Source organism: Takifugu rubripes, chromosome 19 (assembly GCF_901000725.2).
Source record: "Takifugu rubripes chromosome 19, fTakRub1.2, whole genome shotgun sequence".
Lineage (NCBI taxonomy): Eukaryota > Metazoa > Chordata > Actinopteri > Tetraodontiformes > Tetraodontidae > Takifugu > Takifugu rubripes.
The window spans coordinates 4,330,888-4,356,587 of NC_042303.1; the positions used below are offsets into that span (position 1 = coordinate 4,330,888).

The window sequence follows — 25,700 nt, forward strand, 5'->3', positions numbered from 1 at the left end:
CATGGAGAGAAGTTCCACACAGCAAAACCTCTGGCCCACAGGGCATTCCAAGCCATGATCTCCTTGCCCAGAGAAGGCCTGATGGGTGCAGATGCTCACAGGTCTGTATTGTCTTCAGATGTAACCTAAATCCACCAGTGCAACAGAGTGGGTCTTGTTTGTCCCTTTCCAAGCTCTTCTCCTTCAGTGCTGACTGGAGATGTTGTCCATTATCCTTTCTAGAGACCTCTGTAGGATTGAGAGAGGAGCTGGGGTGAGCCTGTTTTGCTCCCCTCCTCTGATGAGTATAACGATGAAGTGTGCACACCGGAGGAGTGTTGTTATGGGTGGAGGCACTTGTGTTCTCTGTTGGCTCAACACAGACCATCTTTCCAACTCTGACCACCTTGCTCTCAATAATGCTGCTCCATCCTCAAGATATCAAGCAATCTGCTCTGAGACAACACTCAAGAGACAAGAAAACTGCACGTTTAGAAGTACTGCTGCATCCTGTTTTCATGTCCATGAAGGTCCTGATAGTTGTCTGATAAAGTCAGAGCTTATCCTCTTCTCGTCACCTTACCATACGCTTTAAGGAGTTGTGAATTATAATCACAATAATCAAGGATGATTTTTCATTGTTCCACTAAACAACCTGTATTAATACATTTGTGTTTACTCTTTACATATTTTTATTGTTTTTCCATTTATGAGTGTTTCCACCAGATTAATGAAATATTTGTGTCATCCATGAAATTGACCAATTTGAACCACCCGAATACTTTATCCAGGTTGCTGATAGAGATTAAACAATTCAAGGCTCAATACTGACCCCTTAGGGACACCACAAGCAACGTCCAGCTACCCAGAGCAATGATAACTCTTTCAGTCCAGGACCAGTCCCCCGGTCCCACAGAGTTCCGGTTGATTGAATAGAGTGTTATGGTTGATTGTATCGAAGGCTTTTTATTAGATCTTATTGCTCTTGTTTTTCTTGTCGGTTTCAACTGCGGTTTCCTTAATTGATCCCATTTTGGCCTTTGGTGTCTTAACGAACCTTTTCTGTCTTCAGCCCTTATAGGCCCTGACATTCACTTTGACTTTTGTTTGTACCTGCCAGTCTGTAGAGCTAAATAAAGTCTGCTTTCAAAATCTGCAGCAGTTTTTCCGAATTTTTATAGCAGCCATGTTGCTAAACTGTTGACAGGTAGCCTCGTTGGCTGAGATCGTCTAGCAGCAGATTTATTTGAGCACCGTAAACAGTCAGTTGAAGGTTCTTCAAAGGAAACTAGAGCCTGCAGCAGAACCTCACAGGCCTGCACTTTACTTTGCCGCCAGAAGGGGGAGATGCAAAGGTTTCAACTTAAGAAAAAGTTGCTCCGGGCAACAGAATCATGGAGGTAATGTCAGCTGAAATAAATGATAATCTGAAAAATGAGAACATTCAGAACGACGGTGAATGTTTCTGAATGAGAGAGATTCAAAGATGAGGCTCCCAAAGACGCGCAAGAACCCACATTTAGGACCTTTAATGCTTCAATAAAGAGAAGACTACAGTTATTCTAGAAAAAGTTAAGAATAAAGTAAATAAAAAATTAAATTAAATTAAATAATAAATTCTTCTTTCTTTCCGTAGCTCAATTTTAACTGCGAGATAAGTTACGCTTTTTTCAACATCTTGCTTGGCTGCTATTGGTCAGCTCGGTCGTTGTCGTTGAGACTGACCACGTGGTGAGATGACAGCAGGGTGGATATAGTCGGAGCGCGAGACTGCTGATGGACCACAATCCTCTTTCTGATGTGCGACCGGATGTGACCCGCGGACGGACCGTCATAATGGTTCTGATGAGCGGAGCGTGACGAGACAGAGACGGACCGGAGCGGAGCGGACGGGCCGCCGTGATGGAGCTGCAGGGGTTCAGGCTGCTCCTCATGCTCTCCCTCACACAGCACTGCTCCGCCATTGAAACCGGTAAGACCGGACCAGAACCGGCGGAAGAACCCGACAGGCGAGGCAGATTAATAATTATTATTAACAACAAGAAAATGTTTTACCCTTATCCTGAATAAGAAAATAAAGCAGGTGTGGGCCACCATTTCATTAAAAAATATAGACCTGACTGAAGCTCCGTCCATCACCTAGGAGGAAGTTTGGAACTTTAGCATTTCTTCTTCAGTCAACGGATCATGAGGCAAATATTCCATTATCTGACATTTATAAACATAAAAAGTGGTTTACTGATTCTTCAGTGAACAAGGAAAACATACTTTTAAAAAGAATACATTTAAAAAAAAAAAAAAGTTTTTAATACAAACTGTGAACCTAAAATAACCTAAATATTTATGACATTTTGCTTCACTCGATCAAACTAAATCATCTCCAAAATACAAATCTGGTTGTATTTTAATATTCAAAAAAGACAAAACTTAAAAGCTAAAAAGCAGAAACACCATTGTGTAAGACCAGCAGTGGTGAGCTGAAGACGTTTGAGGGCCGAGGCCAGCTCCCAGCAGGGCCCCCATCACACGGTAGTACAGTTTATCTGATGGAAAGGCAACAAACGTGGCCTTTATTTTACTCTTGATGCTCATTTATTCTATTCTGTCTATATTGTTTGTGTCATGTGTTATAACCAAGTTACAGCTATGTTATTGCCATGTTGTAGCATGTGTAATGCTAACATGGATAGAGACATTTGTTAGTACCCTTCTCCCACGCACACTCACACACACACACACACACGCTCCTCCCCATTCTCCACTCTTTCTAGTGGATAATGGATAGAGACATTTGTTAGTACCCCTCTCCCATGCACACTCACACACACACACACACACACACACACGCTCCTTCCCATTATCCACTCTTTCAAGTAGTGTTTAATTTCACTGTGTTTAACTAGAGTTGAAGTTCCAGCCTTTACTGGCTCTGGTTGCCCTTGGGTCACCCGTCTTTAGTCCCATCGCCCCTGTGGTGTTTTGTGTCCTCGTGCAGAGGGGATGAGTATTTTCCCACCAACAGGAGCTCCCAGACTCGGGGACATTCCTGGAAGTCAGTGTGGGTAAGATCTTGTGGTCTCTCAGGCAACAGAGCTTATAAACTCCTGGGGTGCTTGTAAATTTTCTCATTATTTGGCCCCAGAAGGAGGGGGTGTTGGGCAACGCTTTGGGTTAGGACTTTTACCAAATCCATATCTGCTCAATAATCTGGTCTTCTGCATCCCTGTAACCTTCATGTCTTTAGCTAGCTTAGCCGAATGAGTAAAAAACCACCTACATTAAATCGGTGAATCACACTAGTGCAGTTTTACAGTATTTTTTCCAAATGATAGATGTTGCCTGGACAACAGGAATTAACCTGCCAATCTGGACAGGACGTGATACACATCTTTGTGATCGCCATAAACTTGGCTTGATGCTAAAAATCCATGCTTTGTAGCCACAGTGCTAGTTATTCTATCTGTTTTGTGTTTCTAGCGAATGTGGTGGATTTTTGTGGACAGACAATCAGGGGTGATGGCATGATTGTCAACTCGCACCTGGAGTCCAAGAAGTACTACTTTGTGACCATGGGGACTGACTGCCACCTCACCATGCAGGCCAGTTCCCCGAAAGACAAGGTCCAGTTTCACTTCCGTTTCTTCCTGGTCTACAGTTTGCTACGAGTGGCCCCCCTCAGCCCGGCTCCTGTCTTCCCAGAGTCCCCCTGGGGTTCAGCCTCTCTCAACCCCAGACTTGAGTCCACGTCTGGTGAAGGCTCGAGTGACCCTTGTCACGCTGGGTCTTACGTCCAGTTCTATGATGGGCGAGATAGGAGCTCACCTTCTCTTGGGCCGCCTCTGTGTGGTAAGAGTCCACCCCGGCCAGTACTGTCAACAGGAAATTACCTGACCTTAAGGCTGGTGACTCGGGGAACGCAACCAAGAGTTGATTTTGTGGGTGACTTCACCTCCTTCAGACTAGGTATGACGGAATCAGACCTGATTTTCAGTTTGAATCCCTCACAGATGTTTTTATCAGTCCTCCTATCCCTCAACCCCTGTGTCTGTCAGGCTTTAACCAATCAGAGTGCAGTGGTGAGCCATACTTTAACTGCAGGAATGGGAAGTGTATCCCTCTTAGTCTGGTCTGTGATGATAAAGGCATCGACAACTGTGGTGATGGAAGTGACCTGGAGGAAAATCTGACCACGGGATGCAAAGGTCTGCCTATTGCTGCAGAAGAACAACCTAGCATATGCTTGCCTTTTTTCATTGACCCTAATCCTTCTTGTAGCAGGTCAACTTTTACCTCCTGAGCCTCCTGCAGAAGATGTGAGCCCACCCCCACCCACTGCTGATGCGCCCACTGTGCCGCCGCCTTTACATATGAACTGTGACACGCAGGAGAGCACCCCGGGCCACGTTTCCACTACAGGTCAGTGGCCTCTTAAATCTACTCTGCCTCTAAACTACCTTAGTTATGACGGTTACCCTACAGTGGACTGGCGACTCATCCAGTGCTTAGACCTTCAGGCCATCCAGTGGACAGATGAGTCCCACCACAGCACCCAAAATCTAAAACTGAGAGCAAAAATATGTACGAGCAACATTCACAGTTGTGCTCATTGATATTAGAGACGCAGTATGGCTCAGTTGAACAAAGTTTGTTTGTAAGGTGCTCCTTTTATCTTCAGATTCTTCCACAGCTCTTTCATTGCTGATTCTCTACATCCTTCTGGGTGTGGTGGCAGGCAGTTTGGTGCTCTGCTGGTGCTGCTGGTCACCAGGCTGGTTCCTGTGGCGTGTTGGCATCTGCCGCTTCATGAGTTGCTGCAACTCAGCTTGTGCATCGTGCCACCTGTGTGCCCGCAGCTGCACTCAGAGCAAGGACCACCGTCTGGCCAAGGTCTCGCCACACACACTGGTCAACAGGACCTCCGCCTGTGCCACGGAGCATGGTGTTGATCAGAATGTCACCCTGTCCACTGTTTAGAAGATTCGGTTTGGTTCAAAAAAGAACCATTTGCTAATTAGGTGCCGAATATGCAGTGGCAGTTAACTCAATTCAATACACATTCACCACCAGCGTTTGAGCATATCTATTAACTTGTAGGCTACATCTGCACAGCTCAAGCACCTGAAGCAGCCAAAAAAGAGAAATGAATTTCAAAGTTGTCTCATCCCTTTAAAGAGGCAGCACCACCTCAACAGATGCGGGAGATGAGGGGAAGGCAACAACTGTGTAATTTAGCCTACACTCTGATTCTTTTAACTGTGCTAACATCTCATCTGAAGGTGTAGCAGGGTAGCAGGTGACTGCAAGCAAGCAAAACATCCCGTTTTAATCTGCCCGGATGAATATTCTGAAGCCAAACTGATTCTTCACAAGAGCAACAATATCCACCTGTGCAGCCCAAAAGACCATAACAGAGAATGTTGTCACTGTCAAACAACACTTGGCGAGACATACTCACCCTGACCACAGCTGTCCTCACCGGGGGGACATTCCTTCAGGCTTTCTCCTCTCGTCCAAGTCAGCTGCTGAGACAACCAAGTCTTTGACTTATTTTTTTATGTAAATGAGTAATAATGGACAGGCAGTGGTGAATTAATATTTTTACGAAACTGTCTGAAGTATTTCCAAATACCACACTGTCATTTGGGATGTTAGATTAGCTTTGGTCCAACAGGACAAATGTACCTTTATTTTGTTGAAATAAAAGTTTCACTGTCACACAAACCCCCACTACTGATTCCTGAGGCAGGCTGAGAGCCTTTGGATTGACAAACCTGAATCAAAACCACAGCAACCTTCACATTGGTGTTCTGGGTCTTCTCATGGTGTCTTGATGGGTTTGATGCTGAGTGGATCAATGGGTGTGTGGGGGTGAGTGTGTGTGTTCCACCCATTCAACCTTGGGAGGATAAAGGTTGTGTAGCTGTAGAGGCTCTCTGAACTTTGTTCTGTAACTTTTGTCGGAAAGTTCCACAGATCTCTTCTCCACCTGAACTGGTGTCCACTGACAGACTTAAACACTTCCAAGAAACGTGGCTCTGACCTCCAGGTTGCCGGGCTGCACTGGTGTGAAATGCACAGTCAGTCACATGCATCACCTACCAAACACACAGTGTACAGTATAGGCATGCAAATGGGCCAGAACGTGCGTCATAATGGGAAGGTCACAGCTTGGACAGGATGTCAGACCTTTCTCACAAGTTAACTGGTCAAACATGATTTAGGTCATCATGAAAAATTCTCCCCTGTAAGCTCCAGTTAAATGAAATGTAAAACAAAGCCCAAGATAGAAGGTTAGCACGTTATCCAGACAGCTAAAGCATAAGGATACATCCCGGGAAAACCATGATCTACACCTTCCTTTTCAGCCTGGTCCTGTCCAGCTTTCAGGCAGCAGCTTTGGCATCTGGACACCTGTTTTTGTCAGGGTGAGTCTGCTGAACTCATCCTGTATCGTGATTATACGAAAAACATTCTTTTTTATAAGCAAACATTGGACCCGACTACTGGGAAACCCACAAACTTACAAAGAACCACAGCAACAGACCAAACACATAAAAGAAACAAATTCCACCGAAACAAATGAAAAAGCTGATCTTCTGATGCTGAGGCCTGCTGCTCCTGCAGGAGCTCATTGGTACTCCTTTACTCTTCTGCCCTGGGGCAGGATCGTGGCGGCCCCCGGGATGGTTGGGTGTGCATGTAATCCACATTACTTCTGCATTACACACCCACCCACATGCTCATTAGCATTAACACGCACCACATCTGTACATACAGAGAAATACACATGACCATGACTGACCTATGTGGTGATTGACCTGTCTGGTATAAATGCAGATTTTGTTGACTGTGGCTGTTTTTGGTTTTAGTGCTCATGAATTTGTTTCATTTTAACGTGATGTGCGCTTGTATTATGCTTCGCTACATATGGAGTGATATGTATACACACGTCTGTATGTCTACAGGTGTATGAGCATATATGTTTATGTATATAGCATTAATGCTGCCCCTGGTGGCCGATCCTTCCCAGAATGGTTGTTATCTAACTTTAAAGACACTTTTCCACGTATCCAGGACATTGGTAGCACAACATTCACTGATAACATTAATAAATAATAAAGCAGGATGTTGGCACATGTGTCTCACAGCCAGGAGGCTCTGGCTCAGCCTCAGTCGCCTCAAGCTGTTTGTGTTGCTGGTATCCAACGGCAACCTTTCAGGTCAAATCCCTTTTCGTCAGAAAGAGGAGAGATATTTGTCATCAGGATTTCTATGACCAACCCCCTAAACCCCGGGGATAGACGGGGAAGCAGCTTTGACACCAGATGATCGTTGTTTGGACGTGCTCATGTTTGTCCAGCTTTTATATCCCAACTATATAAACTCACTTGGTCACGTGCATTCTACCACCACCTGGTGGAAATTTACTGCTTAACTGTGTAGCTAATGTCCCAACACACAAGTGTTAAACATCAAATAATCATTTAATATCAATGTAAAATGTAATATTTTGCATCTTTGTGAGATGTTTTATTCACTTATTTGCTCAGACTAAAAAAGAGGCAATGTCTTGCAACAGTAGGCTCATGAGCGCTCTCCTATTTGCTTGTTTGCCACGGTAACATAGTCACACATAAACAATAATAAGTTGTGTGTCTGATGAACAGCTCAGCTGCTGATCATGGAACAGTTTGAAGGCTCACAGATTCTCATGATGTTACATCAGTGCTGTGAGAGCTGCTCTGTCTCTGACAGGTCAAAGGTCATGTGTTAAGTCCTCACACAGATAATTACTCAAACTATTCTTAGACCACATAGCAGTGTGTTGACTTTTGCTCTGCCCACGTGTGCATGTGTGCAGCTATGCTGTCTTTTTGTGGCTACGCTATCTGAGCAGGCCACGTCACCCTGACAACCCTTCAAAAGCTGCAGCCTTCACAGCCCTGTGCATGTCCTGGGTCAAGAAAGAGTCAGTCTCCAAACAGGGGAGCGAGTGAAGTCCATCACGACCATGGTGTTCTTCACACATTATTCGTTCATGCAGCTCATGGCTAATATCATGAGTTGGGGTGCACCTGAGCAAGGCACCAAATCCCCAGTGCTCCCACATGTGTTCTGACTGGTGTGTAAAGGGTTAAATGAAGAAATTGGCTGTCCCTAAGTGTGTATGTTCAAATACCAAGAGTGATTTATATTATATTATATTATATTATATTATATTATATTATATTATATTATATTATATTATATTATATTATATTATATTATATTATATTATATTATATTATTTGTCTTATCTTCTTAAATGCTTTATCTCTTCCGAGGTCACAGGAAGGGGACACATATGGGTGACGGCAGGTACACCCATGGGTGTTCAGTTCACCGTAGACCCCTATATGAGCATTTGTGGGTTCGGTACCTTGGGTGTGTGTGTGTGTGTGTGTTTAAACAGCACCCAGGGGTTTGTTCTATTCCTTTATGTTTATTACATTTAGACACATAATTTGATTCCACTTGCTTACTGAGCTGTAAAAAACAACCATAATAAATAACAAAACTTCATATTTACAACATTTGCATTTTGTTCACTCATGCGCTGATGGAACTGAAATACCCCCTACAGACAGCAGGTAGCGCTACACAGCAGCGCCCCAAAGTCAGAGTGCTGCCTTCAGTGGCTTTCCATGCTCAAATGAAGGGCTCAGCTCTGCTGCCACTCCAGGTTTCTTTTGGACAGTGACGAAAGGCATTGTGGCAGAACAGAGCGGAGCGTTGGCCAACAAAGATCTTCACCTCAGAGCAGGAGCCATTTCCTGACGTAAGTTTCAACTCGGTCTAGGATGCGTGCAGCCGATTGGCTGAGATGCGCTGACTAGGTCCCTGCATTTTGGAGATGATCACAGGTGTACGAGCCATCTCCTCCTTCTCCTCTTCCTCCTTCTTTTCCTCCTTCTCCTCCGTCATGCTGTGCTGCAGCTCTGCCTCCACAGTTCTTTGTCTCCGTGACAACAAAAGGTCGATATCTGCATCCGTCATCCCACCAGAAGAGAAGGGGTGGCACATGGTCTCGACCAGGCCAAGGACTGTTCCCAGGAGTGCCAACACTGAGCCCACCAGGTAGACCTTCAACAGGCCCCGACTGGGCTTCTGGCTCACCATCTCTATGACGAAGGGCACCAGCTCCTCTAAAGTTTCCATCGTCCTCCGTCTCTTATCCAAGTACAGCTCAAGTTGACTCAGCAAGCTTTGTGAAGAGAGCAGAAGGTCAACCTGTGGACATGCGGAGTCCCTGTGGAGTAAAGACTGTTGTAAGAAAAGAACTTACTGTCCTGCTGTTGCGTGTCTGCACGTCTTGCTGTTCTGCCGTCAGTAGAAAGATCAAACCTCTGCTGGCTCGCTCTGGTTTTTTATAAGCTTGCTTTGGCCCCGCCCAACAGCCACTACTGAATATTCACAAAGATCTGAGAACTCTGAGGAGGGAAACCTTTGACCCCACCAAGCGTCCATAACTTTCACTCGTCTCCGTACGCTGACATTGCAGTCACTGTTTATTCAAAATCTTACATGTCAGAAATGTGTCAGAAATAATATGTATCAGAAATCAGTCAGAAAACAGCACATTGGTTCCAGGTGACGGAATTTTCAGCTCTCCACTCTGCAGCTGTGGTCCTCATCTTGTCCAAGCAGCCCACCAGGGAGGTGGGGGATGGTCAGTCCAGGCCTTCACAAACTGGAACAAAGGTTAGTCTGTGCAGAGGGACTGGCAACACCCTAACCATCTGTCACAACAGGGCATAATTGTCCCTCACCATCAGTGGTCAGTTTCCAGGCAGGTGAATCAGGACTTTTCCCTGTCAATCACAGACAAAATTAGGGGAAAGGTTGTGTCAACCCAGTTACCCCAGGCATGCGGTCACATCATGATCACGTACATATTGGTAACACGTGATAAGTAACAGGGAACAGCACGGTACGAGTGCTTAGCACGGTACGAGTGTTTACAAGTATGTTCTGAAGTGAGGTTAGAAAGTCAAAACAAGGCATCCCGGTGCTCCTGTTGATTCAGAGTTGATGTAGTAAGAACATTGGAGGGGACTTTTTATTGCATTGTAGCAATGCAACACAACCATCATCATTCGACAAGACCACACAAAAATCGTCCTCCGGTGTCGGATGTTCAGCAGCTATAATAAAATGTAATTGATTCTTTACTTCATAGTTAGGACAGTAAGAACAAGCTTTAAATAAACTTCAGAACAAGCAGAACATCTGCAGCCCGTGACTTTGTGGAAAAAGGTTTTGTTTTTAGTAAGAGTGTTTTTTACAATGTCCAGCTACCTGAGGGGACACTCCGACCTATGTGGGAGTGTCTGAAGGTTTGCTGCTCATTTAAAGGCTAATCATCCAGAAAACCCAGGACATGAAAGCTCAGTGGCCTGACAACATGTCCTCAGCAGTGCCCATCAGCCAGCTATGCAGGACTAAACACCACAGTGGTGCAAAAGCAAAAACACGCAAAACTCCAAAACAGTTGTCAGAGAAAAGTGGCAAATTAACTTTACAGCAGAAGAACACCAGGCCGCTGTAATGTTCAATAGAGATGAACATAAACTCTTACAAATCCAGGTTTTTAGTGCCACTACTATGGCACTAAACTATGGCGCTCTTCTATAATATTGTAAACGACTAGAGCCAAGTATTTAAAAGAGACATAAGGGATAATGTTACTTATCGTGCTCCTCTCTAAACATCTCGCTAACTTTAATCTGGGCCTCCCTATCTCGAGTCTGTCAGCGCCCCCTAGTGGCTTGGTGAAGGCTGAACGTGGATAGTGTGTGACTGAAGTTCTCCGTGTTGTGGTCTCATTGTCAGAAAACACAAACTGATGCGCCAATGATCACCTTTGCTCAGGGTCGTTCAGGGAAACCTTCCAGTAGAATACAGTAAAGTGCCCATTGTGGTGCCCCATTAATGGAGCAACAGGCATAAAGAGCCCTGTCTGTTGACTTAACAGGGTACAAGACATGTGGTCCTTTCCCAGCACCTGCTATAGTGCCCTGCTGGAACCTCTCGGTTGCCTGGGAACAGATCTAAATTCTGACCTGTGATTGGAATATGCCATATGTGGATCTGCCCATCAGAGAGTGGGAAGGTCATGTGATGACCAGGTTTAAAATAAACTCTTGTCTCTGTTCATCAGCCTGAAAATGTGAAGACTTGGTCTGATTGGTTGATCTGGAACTACTTCATATTTCAAGAGTTCTTATCAACTCCTCTGAGAGGGTTTTACCACTTGATTGCACTGATCAGAAAGCCTTCACCTCGCTGTCAGCCCAGACAAGCCAGACTGCTGGGAGGTGTTCCATCACAGTTCCTCTGCACAACAGCCCAAGGCATGAACGGCGAGACCGTGCATGTCTACATGTGCATGTTGCCTGAGTCACATGACACACCCAGGACATGCACTGAGTCAGCGTGTCTGCAGACCAACCCAGGGGGAAAAGACTCACACACATTAACTTCCATCTTTGTCCGGAATCTTATGGACCTAACTCCCCCCAGTTCCCTGATCCGGACCTAGCTGAACCTGTGACCTGATCTCATCCTTCAGACCAAACCAAAATGTCTTCACTGTGATAGTATAATGTGCATTTTGGAGACATGCAGACAAAGACACAAATGCATACATATTCCTCCTACTTCCAACTTTGTGAGGACTTTCATAATGCGTGACTTGACTTTGAACTCTAACCCTGACCCCTGACCCCTGACCCTTACCCAGTTCTATCCTCAACCTCAAAATCAGGGTTAAACCCTCAAAACGTCTTTTGAAAATGTCAGGAGCAGCAAAAATGTACCCACTTCCCAAAACTGTCCTCAATGCTGTATCCTTCCTCTGAACTGACAACTGTCAATCAAACCCTAAAATGATTCAACAACAGCAGAAAACAAACAAAAATCCTCTTTTCTTTATACTTTTTCCTGAGAAGAAAAGAAGTTTGAGTTGATGAACTGAAACATTGAGGAAAACTGTGTAATGTTTAGAGTTGTTGAAACAAAAGTTAATATTGACACTGCAGGAACGCTTACATAAAGATTTCAGAATCAGATATTTGATGATGGACTTCAAACAGACAAATAAATGACTGGTTATACTGGGACAAAGAGGGTTAATCACTGGTGATACTGGGTCGGGGAGGTTAGATGACTGGATCTTCTGGGACAAAGAGGGTGAATAACTGCTTATACTGGGACAGGAAGGGTAAATGATTGGTTATACTGGGACAGAGGATAAATGACTGGTTATACTGGGACAGAGAGGATAAATGACTGGTTATACTGGGACACGGAGGGTAGATGACTGGTTATACGGGGACAGGGAGAGTTAGTGTCTGATTATATTGGTCTATGTGGATATTGTACATTTTTGTAGTCGGATACAGTTAAGTTTACAGAAGTGTGCGTGGCACAAGTAAACATCTTGTTTGTTTTTCAATTATAACTTCATTCTATAAGACTACAAACTGAGAATAAGTACTGTAAAAAGCAACATATCAGTATTTTCAGCAGCCTACCTGTCTCCTAAAGGTAGGAGAGGCTCCACCCCGAGACTCTGTTACGATAAGTAGAAGATGGATGGAAATTTTAAGCGTGTATGAGTGTGTGTCAGCATGTCTCTGAGTGTGTGCTGACTCTGAAGGGAAGGGCGCGTCTCCTTAGGGTGTGGCACTGACTCCTGCTGCATGACGCCATCTTGGTGAGCTTAAGAACCGTGTGGCAGCAACACACCAGATTAGTCCCAGCTGATCCAGGTGTGTGTGACGGCAGCAACAACTGGATCTGATATTGATCAGGATTGGTGATCTTTGAGTTCCCATCTGCTCCAGACTCTTGGAACCAGCATGAGAATCCTTGTCCTTGTGGCCGGTGAGATGTTTGTCAGGTTTTCTGTGACTGTTGGAGATTTTCAGGACAGTTGTTGGTGAAGTTGTGAATGTTGCTGCTTGGAATGAAGTCTGCATACTCATGTTTGACTGGTCATGATGGCACATGTTTGAATCCAGCGCTTAGGCTCTGCTTCACATACTTTTGTCTTCAGATGGATACTAAACTCACGCACACTGGAACTGTGTGCTTATCTCAAAGAGTTCTGCAGGAGCTATAGTGGCCCAAACGTTGGAGTCTCAGTCTTGTTTCAAATCTAGAAGTTCGGGCTTTGACCTTGTGTTTTGGTGAAAGATAGATGTAGATGTACATAACATAAGAGTCTTTTTCTTTTTTTTTTCTTTTATTACTATACTCTACTGTACACCACGGGCTACCGCTGTAACATGTGAATTTCCCCGAAATTTATCCTTATCCTTATTCTTATAGCTCTGGCGGCTAACACTAATCAGCTTGTAAAAGGTTACATGAAGCAGCAGGTAGCATGATCAAAAGCTAAACCAGAGTACAATTATGTTCCGTATTTCGGGCCTGCAGCTACAGAGTAAAAGCACTTCATTAGCACACAGTTACTGATCATTGTGATGAAGACTCACTGTGGCACCTTCTTCCCAACAGCGTTGGTGACAACATCTCAGGCGAGCAACGACTGTTTGCAAGGGGCCTGTTACCCACCCAGCGGCGATCTGCTGCTGGGTCGGGCTCAGCAGCTTCGCGCCTCTTCCACATGTGGTCTTGCTGGCTCCGAGGCCTTCTGCACCCCCTACCAACAGGTAGGACAACGGTAGCTTCGCTAGAAATATAACTAAAGCGCTGACAGGAACCTGATAAATAGAATTTCACGGTACATATAAGCATCCAAGGACCTCACATTTATGAGTGCATCTCTGTGAAAGCTGGTTGTTGCCATTAAGTCATTGCTGTGGCACAACATGGTGTCATCAGCATACAGTGGATCTTTTGAAGATGCATAAAACATTAATGTTGGCTCCACACGCAGGCCTGAGCCAGCCGTGTGTCCATATATGGATCTCTGTTGGCACAGTCAGGAGGTGAAAGGTCACGGCCGAACCTGGTGGCGGTGTCAGGACGACCGTAATGGTTTTGGCCCAAAAGCTCAACTTGTGAAATCATGTTGCAACTGCATGAAAAACCCCCTCAGCCGGTCAACACGTGTGTGCTGAGGAGGGAGAAGCAGACTGGTGTGACAGACACAGCTCTGTGTGTGTGTGTGTGTGTGTGTGTGTGTGTGTGTGTGTGTGTGTGTGTGTGTGCGTGTGCGTGTGTACGTGCGTGTGTGAGTGCATGTGTATGTGTACGTTTGTCTGCATGTGTGAGTGTGTCTGCGTGCGTGTGTCTGCGTGTGTGAGTGTGTGTATGTGTGTGCATGTGTGCTTGCGTGTGTGTGTGCGTGTGTGTGTGAGTGTCTGTGTGCATGTATGTGCGTGTGTGTGTGTCTGCGCACATGTGTGTGTGCGTGCGTGTGTGTGTGTTGACTGCCTCAGGGAGCAGATATTTTCATCAACACTCACTTTTCTCAGCGTGTTTGTTGTGTGTTGCATTTTTTTTACCTGAGTAACACCTGAGGCAGACAGGGCGGAACAGATGGGCTCAGCTGACACATGTGTTTCCATGACAACCAAACAGCGGTTATCAGTCAGAGGAAAGCCCCTTCTTCTTTCATCATGCCGGAATTTTTCTCATCTTCCTTCATGTAAATTAGACAAAAAGTGAAGATTCTTCTTTAGTTTTTACTGACATCTTAGAAATTAACTCAAGCAAGAATAAAGTGTGGGTAAGAGGCCATGAAGATGAAGATGGTTGTAACAAACCCTAACCCTCCACTTTGAAGCCCACTAACTTCAAAGGTGTGAGAAGATATTGAGAAAACGGTATTATTGTCACATTAGTGTTGACATGGACGACCCTGACTGACGATCCAGGAGCTGAGGGCATGAAAACCTCTTCACCTGAGGGTGGGCTTGACCAGGTTACACCCTGAGTGCTGATTCCTCTTCCCTTTCTTAGATGTGTGAATGTTGAGAGGACCGCGGGCTCTCGCCTGTAACTTTGGTTACTGTGCCCCAGTGGCTGCAGGTCCAAGAGTTAATCTATAAACCTGTGTGGCGAAAGTGCAGGGACAGATTTAGCCCAGGGCAGACTTTACACCACAGCAATCAAAGCTGCTGACAGCTGTGACAAATGCAAACAGTCTGTGTTTGCATTAGTGCAGCAACCTGCAGCTCTGAAGCAGCTTCAACCTACATTGATACACGTAGCTAACGACAATCAACACATCAGAGAAATGTTTGACACCAAGAACCGGGTCTGGTTTTCTGTCAATGCTGCAGATGTCTGACCCCTGTTGTCTGCGTGCAGCACCAACAGTTAACCCCGCACACGTTGTTGCTGCGTCATGATCTCAGTGTGTCATGAAAGCTCTCAGATCTGTGGACCCACCACAGCTGCACGAGGGTCCTGTGAGACAGGCTGGCCCTAACGGAAGGGCTTAGAGCCTCTTGCTCACAGTGGTTGATTCGAACCACCATTGTGGGGTTGTTTCTTGATCTGTATGTTTAGTCCAGCGTGTCCTCAGTCAAATACAACAGGACTTCATTCAGGCACTGCAGACGCTATCAAAACAAAGCTAAGCTAGTTTGATTCGGTCTGGATCCTAATATGAATGTGGGAGCTGAACAGGAACATGAGCAATCCTGAAATGTCAACAGGAACCTTTGCCTACATGGCCCAGTGCCACAGCAACACCGTGCAAACATTGACAGGTGAACACATTGTTAGCACTGATGGTAGAAGACACATGATGACAACAGCCACTAAGCATGTTGACAAACTGCGCATTCTGATCTGAACCTGTGATGACTGTTTCTGACAATGTTATCCATCATTTATCATCACTTATGAACATTTTATTTCTTAACTTGTGCAGCTGTCATTAATCTACACACTGAAAGAACCTAATCAAAAAATAAAGCTCAAAAACATCTACTGTTTATTGACACGGTGTGTTCACCTGGAAACTTGGATACTGTTAAACAATCTGCTTTTGCTTTTTACAGCGGCGCATGAAATGTTGTCCATGTGACTCCAGGAACCCAAAAGATCCGCTGGCCCACACAGTACAGGAGGTTCTGGCCACATCTGGACCAGATCGGTGGTGGCAGTCCAAGAAGGGTGTGTTAATGATTTACGCGGCTTTATGAATACAATAAAATGGTAGAGGACAGTTTAGGACATAGTGGAAGGAACCTGTCACTGTTGCAGGTGTGAGTCCTGTCACGCTTCAGGTGGACCTGAACAACCTGTTCCATCTTCACAACCTGGTGCTCAACTTTAAGGTACTTCTCAATGTGCTTGTCTTGTTTTTCACATACTGAGGTGAGTCCGTTGCTTCCTATTTGAATTTTTGAAATTTCTTCCTATGTGAATTGAACCTTGTCAGGGTCCTCGTCCCAGCGACTTTGTCATAGAACGCTCTCTTGATAACGGCACAACCTGGAAACCTGCTCTCTACTTGGCAACAGACTGTCAGAAAGTGTTTCCTGACATTGCAACCGCCTTGCCGATCCGACTGGAAGAGCCACACTGCGTCACGCTGCCCCCTACCGCTGAAAATCCATACCAAGATCAAAATGTGAGGTTTGACGTTTTTTGATTTGTTTTTGTTTGTTTTTACAAATTTAAAGGCATCTGTACGCCCTATAAACATTTTACTATGATTTATGGAACTCTTTCAGTGTGGGGAAAATTTAAACTTTCCATCTGTTTTCTACACTTGCTGCTGCATTTGAACCTTTTTATTATCATTTGACTTTATTATTTGTGATCATGCATTAAAATGAGTAACTGTAAACTCCAAATTCTTCTGTTGCGGTGGTTAAAAGAGGGAGCTTGTAACGATGAACGATGCTTGTAAAACATTAATAACATCATCATCTTGCACAGGTGGAGTTCAACCCTCTCCGTCAGTACACTTACGTCAGTGCGCCAAAAAGCAAGAAAGTTGAAGGTACATGCTTGACCTCTTGGACATGGACCTATGATAGGATCGACTGCTTGATTGACAGTGTCTCCCTCAGAGCTCTCAGGGCTGACGGGACTCAGGGTGAGGATGACCGGCCTCGGTGATGTTCCTCAGCTTCCGGGTCGATCCCTCAGCAGATTTTTCGCCATCAAAGAGATGAGGATGATGGGCAGCTGCATGTGTCACGGTCACGCCAACCGCTGCCTGCCAGACATGCAAAACAGCGCTGCTCAAGCCAGCCTGCAGGTAGGGACATGCCTGAAGACCACGATGTAGAAGTAAAAGCAGTAAAACGCATAACATGAGGAATAAGTTGAATCATTGGTATTTTAAGCTGCTAACTCTTTGGTAAACTACACAGACATCCATGTTAGTTCCACCCGACAGCATCTGAAATATAATTATTTGGTTGTGTTATTGATCTTGGCTAAGTTTTTCAGGATATTTTCTAATGCTTTTGTTTGGTGTGCTGGTACACAGGTGACCCCTCGGTGTGACTGTCAACACAACACCGCAGGCATGAACTGCGAACGCTGCGATGATCTCTTCAATGACCTGCCCTGGAGGCCCGCAGAGGAGGGCAAAACCCACTCCTGCCAGCGTAAGGCCTAACCCCAACATACATAAAGTTGGTGCAGATAGTGGTAACAGTGCCAGAGGCCAAATGCTCGGAAAACCTGTTAAATGTAATTTGAAACAGCCCTCAGTGTTTTGTCCCTCAGGTTGCGAGTGCAATAGCCACGCCCGGCGATGTCGTTTCGATCCGGCTGTGTACGAAGCCAGTGGGCGGAGGAGCGGAGGAGTGTGTGAGGGCTGCATGCACCACACAACAGGGCCCAAGTGTGATCGCTGTGCCCCAGGCTACCAGCCCAATCCCCGCAGCAAAATGGACCGCCCTGACGCCTGCATACGTAAGTGGTTCACTGGTCCATAACAAACACGTCTATTAAATGTGCTGAGAGTGATTTATGTAAACACCTATAATTTTGCTGTTGCTGCTAGGTTGTGTTTGCAGCACTGAAGGGACGGTTAATGCTGGCGGGTGTGATGACACAACAAGCTCATGCCAGTGTAAGGTGAATGTTGAAGGTCCACGCTGTGACCGCTGTAAGAGAGGGTACTACGGCCTAAGCGCCGCCAACCCCCTGGGCTGCTCCAGTAAGTTTGTCAACAAGCTAAGCTAATCACAAAACTTTGTCAGGTCACCAGGAGTCCTGTATTTGTATAATTATTCTGTCCAGAATGTTCCTGTTCTTCTGACGGGTCCATTTCGGATGTTTGTGACCCCGTGATCGGCCAGTGTCTCTGCCGTCCTCATTTCCACGGATCCAACTGTGATATGTGTTCAAATGGCTACTGGAAACCCTTCTTGTCTGAGCGCTGCGTGCCCTGCAACTGTGACCCCACCACATCCTACAGTGACACCTGTGACCAGGCAAGCGGGATAGGGATAGGGATAGAATTTATTTGTAAAATGTGTTACTTTAGCAGCTCAGGTAGCACAGATAAGACAGAATAGGCACAAAATACAATTTAGCAGCAGAGCAGCTTGACTGGTTTTGGTGCGTATTCTTTCTGTCTTACTGTCCGACAGTTTCACGGATAAATTGTTGCCATCACATTAAGGTTTGAATGTGAAAATAAGGCTTCTGAAAAGTGTTTTATTGTAGAGAAAAGTGGTTTGTGGCTGCAGTTTAACTGTGAAGTCCATTGTGAGGTCAGGATTTAATTTTATTTGCGAGTGTTGGATACTGTCTGACTACCCTTCCTTTGTTTGTCAGGTCTAAACATATTTTTGGTAAATACTTTTGAGAATGGTGGATTTGTTCCTTTGGAGCAAGAGAATATTCAGTAACTTGTATTAGTCAATAAAAGTACTGAAAAAAGTGGTTGTCCTCATCTCCAGGTGACTGGACAGTGTCGCTGCAGACCAAATTTTGGAGGCCGAACATGCAATGAGTGTCCAGAAAACACATTTGGAGACCCCCTATTAGGCTGCCAAAGTGAGTCAAGTCAAGTACAAGCACCTCTATGTAACAGTCAAGAATATTTATTTACATTTCCTTCTTCTTCTTTTCCTCCCAGAGTGCCAGTGTGATCCTGAAGGAACTCTTCCAGAAGGTTGCAACAAGCAGACTGGGGTGTGTTTGTGTCGTCCAGGCGTCACAGGGTCACGCTGCGGTTCTTGCAGCCGTGGGCACTGTGACACCTTCCCAACGTGCAAGTTGTGCCCTTCCTGCTTCTTCACTCTGGACAGCCAGAGGCAGAACCTCAGCTTGGCTCTAAACAGCATCACCCCACATTTCCCAACCACCCCAGACCACTCTAGTGTCAACTTCGGTCCTCGTATTCTTGCCCTGGAGGCACAATTAAAACTGATCCAGGAGTCCATTTCATTTCCTCCAAGTACAGCCCAACAGGTCGATGATGTTCTGTCCCAGCTGGAGGAGCTGAGGTGAGGTCCTGCTAGCATCACTAATGTAAATATCTTTTTTAAAACAGTTGCATCTTAGCACTATAGGTACACTCTTTTTATTCAAGAAATACCTTATATAAGGTAAATATTATTTTATTTTTTCAAACAGTCAAAACATCCCTTTGTCTCATAGAGTAACTTCAATCTCACATTCAATCTCACAATCTCATAATCATTAAATGACTGAACCTGACTGAGGTTCATTCTTTCTTCCAGGAATCAGTTGAAGAAGATCAATGATGGACTCTCGCCTCCACTGAGGACCCCTGGTCTGGATTCAGACCTGGATAAACTCTGGGCTCTGCTGGAGCGCCTCACAGTGGAGTATAAAGCAAAGAAAAGTGCAATGGACAACACACTCAGTTCCAACAATGCAGGTCAGACAGATCAACTGCCACTAGGAGTCAAATTAAATACCAACAGCATCATATCAGATCAGAGATCTTTCCAATTTATGCTTGCTGCTAGCTTAAGTCGCAAGTGTGGCTGTTGAACAGTAGTTCTCTGTCTCCCATCCCCATGTACTTGTTCTTGGACCACTGGCTGATGTCACATTTTCATCAGTTTGTCCAAAGTCTCACAGTCTGATGGGTTTGACAATGTAAAATATATTATGCTAAGTTTCTTTTCTCTGTGCCAATCAGGAGCCTTTTCTGCCATCAAACAAGCCTATAAAGAATCCAGTGAGGCAGCTGGGAAAGTGAATGCCAGTGAAACAACGTTGATGGAGTCAGCGGATATCAGAGAAAATGCCCTGGATCTTCTCAATCAAGTCCAACCAGCCAACACCAGAGCTCTGTACAAATTGAACCACGTCATGTCCTCGCAACCAGACCTCACTCCTGTTGCCAAGCAGGTAAGGAAAATGGCCTCGTTGTTCCTCAGTGTGGTGTCGTCAGAGTTATTGTGGCCTGTCTTGCCGAGGAAGGTTTCAGCTAAAAGTGATGACATTTTTCAGGTGTGTGGCAGTGTTCGCACAGAGCCCTGCACCCCTCTGCAGTGTGAGGGTAAAGATCTGTGTCCACCAGAGGGAACCCCACCTTGTAAAGCAGCTGAGAAATGCGTGGGTGCCCTACCTCTGAGCAAGAGGGCTGATGCAGATGTGAAGAATGTGAAAGGCAAGCTGGAAAGACTGGCCAAGAAAATCACAGATGCTGCAGAGAAGGTGCACACACACACACACACACACACACACAAACACACACATCATAGTTATGCTCCTTCTAGAGACATTTCAAGCCGACTGCCATCTAATGATGGCAGCAGAGGAATTCTGGCATACATAGATTTGAAAAGATTGGCAGCTTGACAGGATGGTTAGATCATGAGCCTAAACACACTGCTGAACTTCATGAAGGATCACTTTGGCTCGTAGGATTTAGCTCTGTCATGTCATACACTACAGGAAGGTCCCCTAATCCAGAAAGGCCTAAACACTCAGATATGATGTTGCAATTAGTTAGAAAACAAGTTATTAATTAAAATTTAATTTACAAAAATTTTAACTGCTTTCAGCTCCAGGAAACACAGGAGATAACCAACCAGGTGAGACAGTCTGCTGCTAAGCTGTCCAATAAGATGAGAGAGACCAGAGACAGGCTGGAAGATGACTTGGAGGAGACACGTGGTGTTGTGAAAGACCTCAAAGATTTCCTGTCAGGTGCAGATTGTCCACAGCTGTACTCACACAGAGATGTCCCACATTGGTTATACCAATCCACCTATTCACTCTATTCCAATATAACCAGCCCATTTATCCTTTCAGTCTTTTGTAATCACTGGTATTTAGGCTACACGGAGCTAAGCTAAATTATTGTTAGCGTTATTGTTTATTCGCACTGTACTGTGCCTGTGAGACATGGTTTATAGGGTCTACTTTTGTTTTTAACAAACATTCTTAATCCTAATTACTACATTAACTTGTGATCTAATGTAAATTTGGAGCACATCAACTTCATAACTTGGACATCTGGTTTCACCCATAAAGAGTCCTTGACTTGACCATTTTATCTGCTGTTGGTATAGACCCTTTGTCCAACCTGACCCACATCCAGGATGTGAGTGACTGGATCCTGAAAGCTAAGTTGCCGCTTAGCCCAGCTGCTCTGAAGAAAAAGCTGGAGGAGCTAAAGAATCTGGCAGCGAACCTATCAGACAGTTCAACTGTGTTGAACAATGCTGCACCACAGCTGGATGAAGCCAGAAAACTTCTGGACGAAGCTCAGGAAGCCAGGTAGACTGAATTCCCCTTCACAGAACCAACATATATCAGCGCCTCCTTTCAAGTCATCTGAGCAAGGTTTAGCTTTAGCATAGGACGCATAAGCAGCTGTTTTCTTCAAATAAAAGTTCAGATTTTTCTTTCGCATACTTCATTCAATCTACAGACAGAAGTCATGACCAAAAATTCCTCCTTTTGGCTTGAGTCTCAGGCCCTGGGCCCAGTCTTCAGAAGCTGGGTTTGTTCTCTATTTATGGGACATGAAGTCATTCTTCTGTCAGGGAATAGTTACAGTAGGTTGTATCTATACATTTGTGGACATTCATATTTAATTGAGTTAGCCCCCTCCTTTTAGACTTGATCTTGAGCTTGAGATCAAAATATGAACATAATTAATGAAATCCTGACTCATGCAGCTGGTTAAACAGTTAAAACATATGCCCTGCTCCTAACACATGTTCACAGGAACCAAGCTCTGGGTGTGAAGGGCGACGTTGATGGGTTGCTTTCCAGTTTTGGCATGGTGGAGAAGTCCCTGTCAGACATAGAGGACAAGGTGCAGAACAGCACATATCTCATGGATGACCTAAAGAAGCGTCTGATGCAGGTAGGACATTAGGAACAACAGTGGACGTCACAGTTGCATTTTGCGTTTTGGTGCAAAGTTTCCTTTCCGCAGGCCAAAGACCAGCTGAGCCCTGCAGAGAAGAATCTGGATGATGCCAACACAATGATGAAGCCCATGACCTCTCAGCTTAGGGCTCTAAAAGACTTGCTGGAGAATGCACAGCAGAAGGCACAGGAAGCTCGAGATAGCTCAGAAGATGCAGAGAGAGAAGCAGCAATTGGCAGTAATGTGAGAGGGAGCAGGTTTCTACCTTTGAATAGAATTTGGATCATGAATTACTCTCAACTTTCCACTCTCATTCAAATTTGTTCTGACATTGGTGTTTAGGACCTGCTGACTTTGGAGAAACAGCTGGATCGTCTCAAAGCTCAGGTTCCTCCAGGTGGGGCTGGTGGATCCACGGGGGCGCTGGCTGATCGAGTAGCAGAGCTGCAGAAGAAAGCTGGATTGCTGGCCAACAGCACTGGCAGCATGTTTAAGGCCCTGGAAGGTAAATCCAGATCATGCTGTTAGGATTGTACAGAAAACAGGGGCAGAGGTTTGCCTGAGATATTCAGAAATGTTCTCAGCTAGTTTAAGGCCACCAACCTTTGTGACACTGGGACTAAAATCTATTTGCAGCATAATAACGTATAAACAGACCAGGATTTTTATTACAGTAAACATACATTTAAAAGTTATTAAGAATGACTACTGTGATGAGCTGGTGAATTGCTGAGTCCTTACCCTATCCAGCCTGGATAGCCTGGAAACTTCAGATATTAAAGTGAACACAACGATCATCATTAGTGCTATTAGCAGTAACGTCCAGTAATGGGCATTAATTAACTGATGTGGTGAGGCTGACCTTGTCATCGACGTTGAGTAGTTTCTCTTCACCAGAACTAAACAAAAGAACTGCAGAAAGCCGGTCTAGCTGCTGTAGCTGTTCAGACCCAAGGCTCACTGCAAGGTTCACTGGATTTAATTAATTAACACACCAACCAGTCAATTGGACTGGTTGGTTTGTTAATTAACTGGTTAACAGGCATTAACTACTGCTGTAAGGCATGACTAACAGGTGAGTGAACCTTCAGATGGTCCAGAATGTGGTGGCTTCAAGTCCCTCATGCTGGCCTACAGAGCTGGATTATGCGAACAGTCATGTTGGGGTCGATCTGACCCTCATGCTGTGTTCAGCATGTGAGCCTGGCAAAGCTGTCTGTTCAGGCACAGAGATCCAGACTAGGGCTGTTTGATCTTGCCCAAGTTTCAAATATCTTTTACTAAACATTTCTTGTTCTTTATTAAACAAAACACATCTCAAGAGTTTAATATAAAGAAACACAAGTGAGCTTTTTTTTTGGGAAGCGGGGGGGAGGACTGGGCTGAGAAGCGAAGGGTTCTCGGTTCAAGCCCCAGTGCAGACAAAACAAGGAAGTTGTTCTGGTAGTAGGGGAAGGTGCCGGAACACCTTCAGAGCACTGCAGAGGTCCCCTTGAGCAAGGTATCGAACCCACAAATGCTCATATCGGGCCTTGTGATGAACTGGTGGACCCTCCCTTTGCCCATAAGTGCACCCTCCCCGTGACCCCGAAAGAGATAAAGCAGTTGACAAGACAAAAGAATTTTTGACACCTGGATTTGCTCCATGCTATTTTCTTGTAGAACTCTTATAAAGAAAATACAGAAGATTCTCTTTGTTAGACAGTGACAACTGTATTTAAGGGATATTTGTATCCCTGAGACAAAAATTGGGGCCATTTATGATGTGAAACACAAGTGCGTCCGTTTTTCTCTGTTTTCTGTATTATCGGTCTTCTCACGCTGCTTGTTTTTTGAACTAGCTTTATTCTGCTGTGGTCTTTAGCTGTGGCCACAGACTTTACAACTGACATTTTGACGACCGAAGTACATGAATGTTTACTTTAATTAGCCTCATTAAAGTGAAAAATCATTTTTAGGATTTATACGTTTTGAATGTCATCCTAGCTACATCCAGACTCTTTTCATCTGGTTCACACCTCTACAGCTCTGGCAGAGCAGGGGTGGCCTTCTCCCTTTAAAAAGCTAATCCAAGAGCTCCTGCTCTCCTCACAGTTCTTCTTTTTCTCCTCCTCTCTCATCTCTTCTCCTCTTGGTATCTCTATTCACTCCGCCTCCACAGCTCTGTTCTGGTAGTTGGTAGTTACATTTATACTCAGTAGATTTGGACTATACCCTAGTATTTTGTTTGCACGGTGGCTACCCCAATAAAATATTCATGTCAACATTTTAAGATATGCATAATCATGTACATTTCCAAGTGAGACCTTGTGCATTTGTTAATCACTTCCAGTCACTAAAGACCTGCTTCTGGGTTCTTGGAGGAGGGGTTGCCTTTATTCATTCCTCTACTTTTATAGTTTCATTCAATCAATCGATCTTTATTAATACAGCCTCTATTACAATCAAGATTGTTTCGAGGTGCTTTACAGAATCCCAGGACCTGACCCCCAAGTAACAATACTAGCAAGGAAACACTCCCCTTTAACAGGAAGAAACCTTGAGCAGGACCAGGCTCATGTAGGGATACCCTCCTGCTGATGGCTGGCTGGGTAGAGAGGGAGCAGAAGGGGGAGGACAGGGAGTGATCATGCAAGTATATTAATTACAAAAAGCTGTTAGTATGAGAGTTGAGTGGGTCAGCAAGGTTAGAGGTCAGCAGGTCAGTGCACATTACCCACTGTGTGGGCGTGTGCTGATGGTGGATACAAGTGAACTTAAAATTGGTACATATTTCAAAAGATGGTCCTAAATGTGCTGTGAGTTGTGTGCAGCCCCGGGTGCCACTGACCATGCTGCGATGAAAAATCTAGGCCCTGCTCTAAAGAGAGATTCATCCAGATCTGATGTGCTTATGATTTCCAGGTAAAGGAGATTCCCTCAGGAACCTGCAGGCTGAAATCCTACAGAAGTCCAGAAGACTTGATGGACTGGAAATTATACTTCAAGTTCTTTTGGCACAGCTCAGGAAGAAAGCCCACGACCTGAGCATTTGCCAGGGTTAAAGGTCAAGGCCCAAACGGGTACCTTCCTCTGTCACTTCAGAGGTTTATTTAATCTATTTTGCGTTTTTTTTTTTTTGATAATTCAAATATAATTAGCAATAGTACAGCACATTTTAAAAGTTACATCGAGTGCTGTGCTTATTTATTGGTCTGTTTTTATTTTTATGTTTAAGTGATTTAATTAAAAGACCGTTGATACTTTGATTTCAACTGGAAATGAGACAAAAATGAGTGTTGCATGTTTATTGAGAAATAAAACCATAGAAAAACACAGTGGTCACTACAGGATTGCGCAACCGGCCCCCCATGTCTGTGGCACTTACATCCAGACAACCTCACATTGTCCCCCCCGGACTTCTGATGAAGGTCCGATGAGCGTA

At 44.8% G+C, this 25,700-nt stretch overlaps 3 protein-coding genes across 11 annotated transcripts; 2 read left to right on the top strand and 1 right to left on the bottom strand.

Annotated features, from left to right (window-relative positions):
• The first annotated feature begins 1,716 nt into the window (after positions 1-1,716).
• On the top strand, positions 1,717-5,700 carry ldlrad2 (low density lipoprotein receptor class A domain containing 2). 6 transcript variants are annotated; one of them, XM_029827243.1, is made up of 5 exons: positions 1,717-1,988; positions 3,635-3,942; positions 4,032-4,181; positions 4,255-4,395; positions 4,655-5,700. In XM_029827243.1, exons 1-5 carry the CDS (start codon positions 1,882-1,884, stop codon positions 4,951-4,953), a joined length of 1,005 nt encoding a protein of 334 aa, XP_029683103.1. In that variant the 5' UTR covers positions 1,717-1,881; the 3' UTR covers positions 4,954-5,700. The 6 variants fall into 6 exon arrangements, with proteins under 6 accessions (XP_029683103.1, XP_029683100.1, XP_029683105.1 ...); XM_029827240.1 differs by having other exon boundaries at positions 1,717-1,951; positions 3,457-3,942; positions 4,258-4,395; XM_029827245.1 differs by lacking the exon at positions 4,655-5,700 and adding an exon at positions 4,459-4,647 and having other exon boundaries at positions 1,717-1,951; positions 3,457-3,942.
• Positions 5,701-8,441: 2,741 nt separating this feature from the next.
• On the bottom strand, positions 8,442-9,454 carry g0s2 (G0/G1 switch 2). Its single transcript, XM_011613634.2, has 2 exons — positions 9,305-9,454; positions 8,442-9,223 (listed from the first exon to the last, which is right to left on the bottom strand). The coding sequence occupies exon 2, from the start codon at positions 9,175-9,177 to the stop codon at positions 8,815-8,817; it is 363 nt and encodes a 120-aa protein (XP_011611936.1). The 5' UTR covers positions 9,178-9,223; positions 9,305-9,454; the 3' UTR covers positions 8,442-8,814.
• A 62-nt stretch (positions 9,455-9,516) lies between these two features.
• lamb3 (laminin subunit beta 3) lies at positions 9,517-25,548 on the top strand. Of its 4 annotated transcripts, none has more exons than XM_029826742.1 (22): positions 9,517-9,720; positions 13,543-13,697; positions 16,002-16,116; positions 16,207-16,280; positions 16,385-16,576; positions 16,888-16,951; positions 17,022-17,212; positions 17,447-17,567; positions 17,689-17,877; positions 17,969-18,124; positions 18,208-18,401; positions 18,873-18,969; positions 19,052-19,421; positions 19,659-19,819; positions 20,087-20,298; positions 20,401-20,607; positions 20,958-21,102; positions 21,468-21,675; positions 22,129-22,270; positions 22,343-22,519; positions 22,619-22,781; positions 25,181-25,320. In XM_029826742.1, exons 3-22 carry the CDS (start codon positions 16,008-16,010, stop codon positions 25,318-25,320), a joined length of 3,312 nt encoding a protein of 1,103 aa, XP_029682602.1. In that variant the 5' UTR covers positions 9,517-9,720; positions 13,543-13,697; positions 16,002-16,007. The 4 variants fall into 4 exon arrangements, with proteins under 4 accessions (XP_029682602.1, XP_029682603.1, XP_029682601.1 ...); XM_029826743.1 differs by lacking the exon at positions 9,517-9,720 and adding an exon at positions 12,130-12,210; XM_029826741.1 differs by lacking the exon at positions 9,517-9,720 and adding an exon at positions 12,195-12,241.
• Positions 25,549-25,700: the final 152 nt, after the last annotated feature.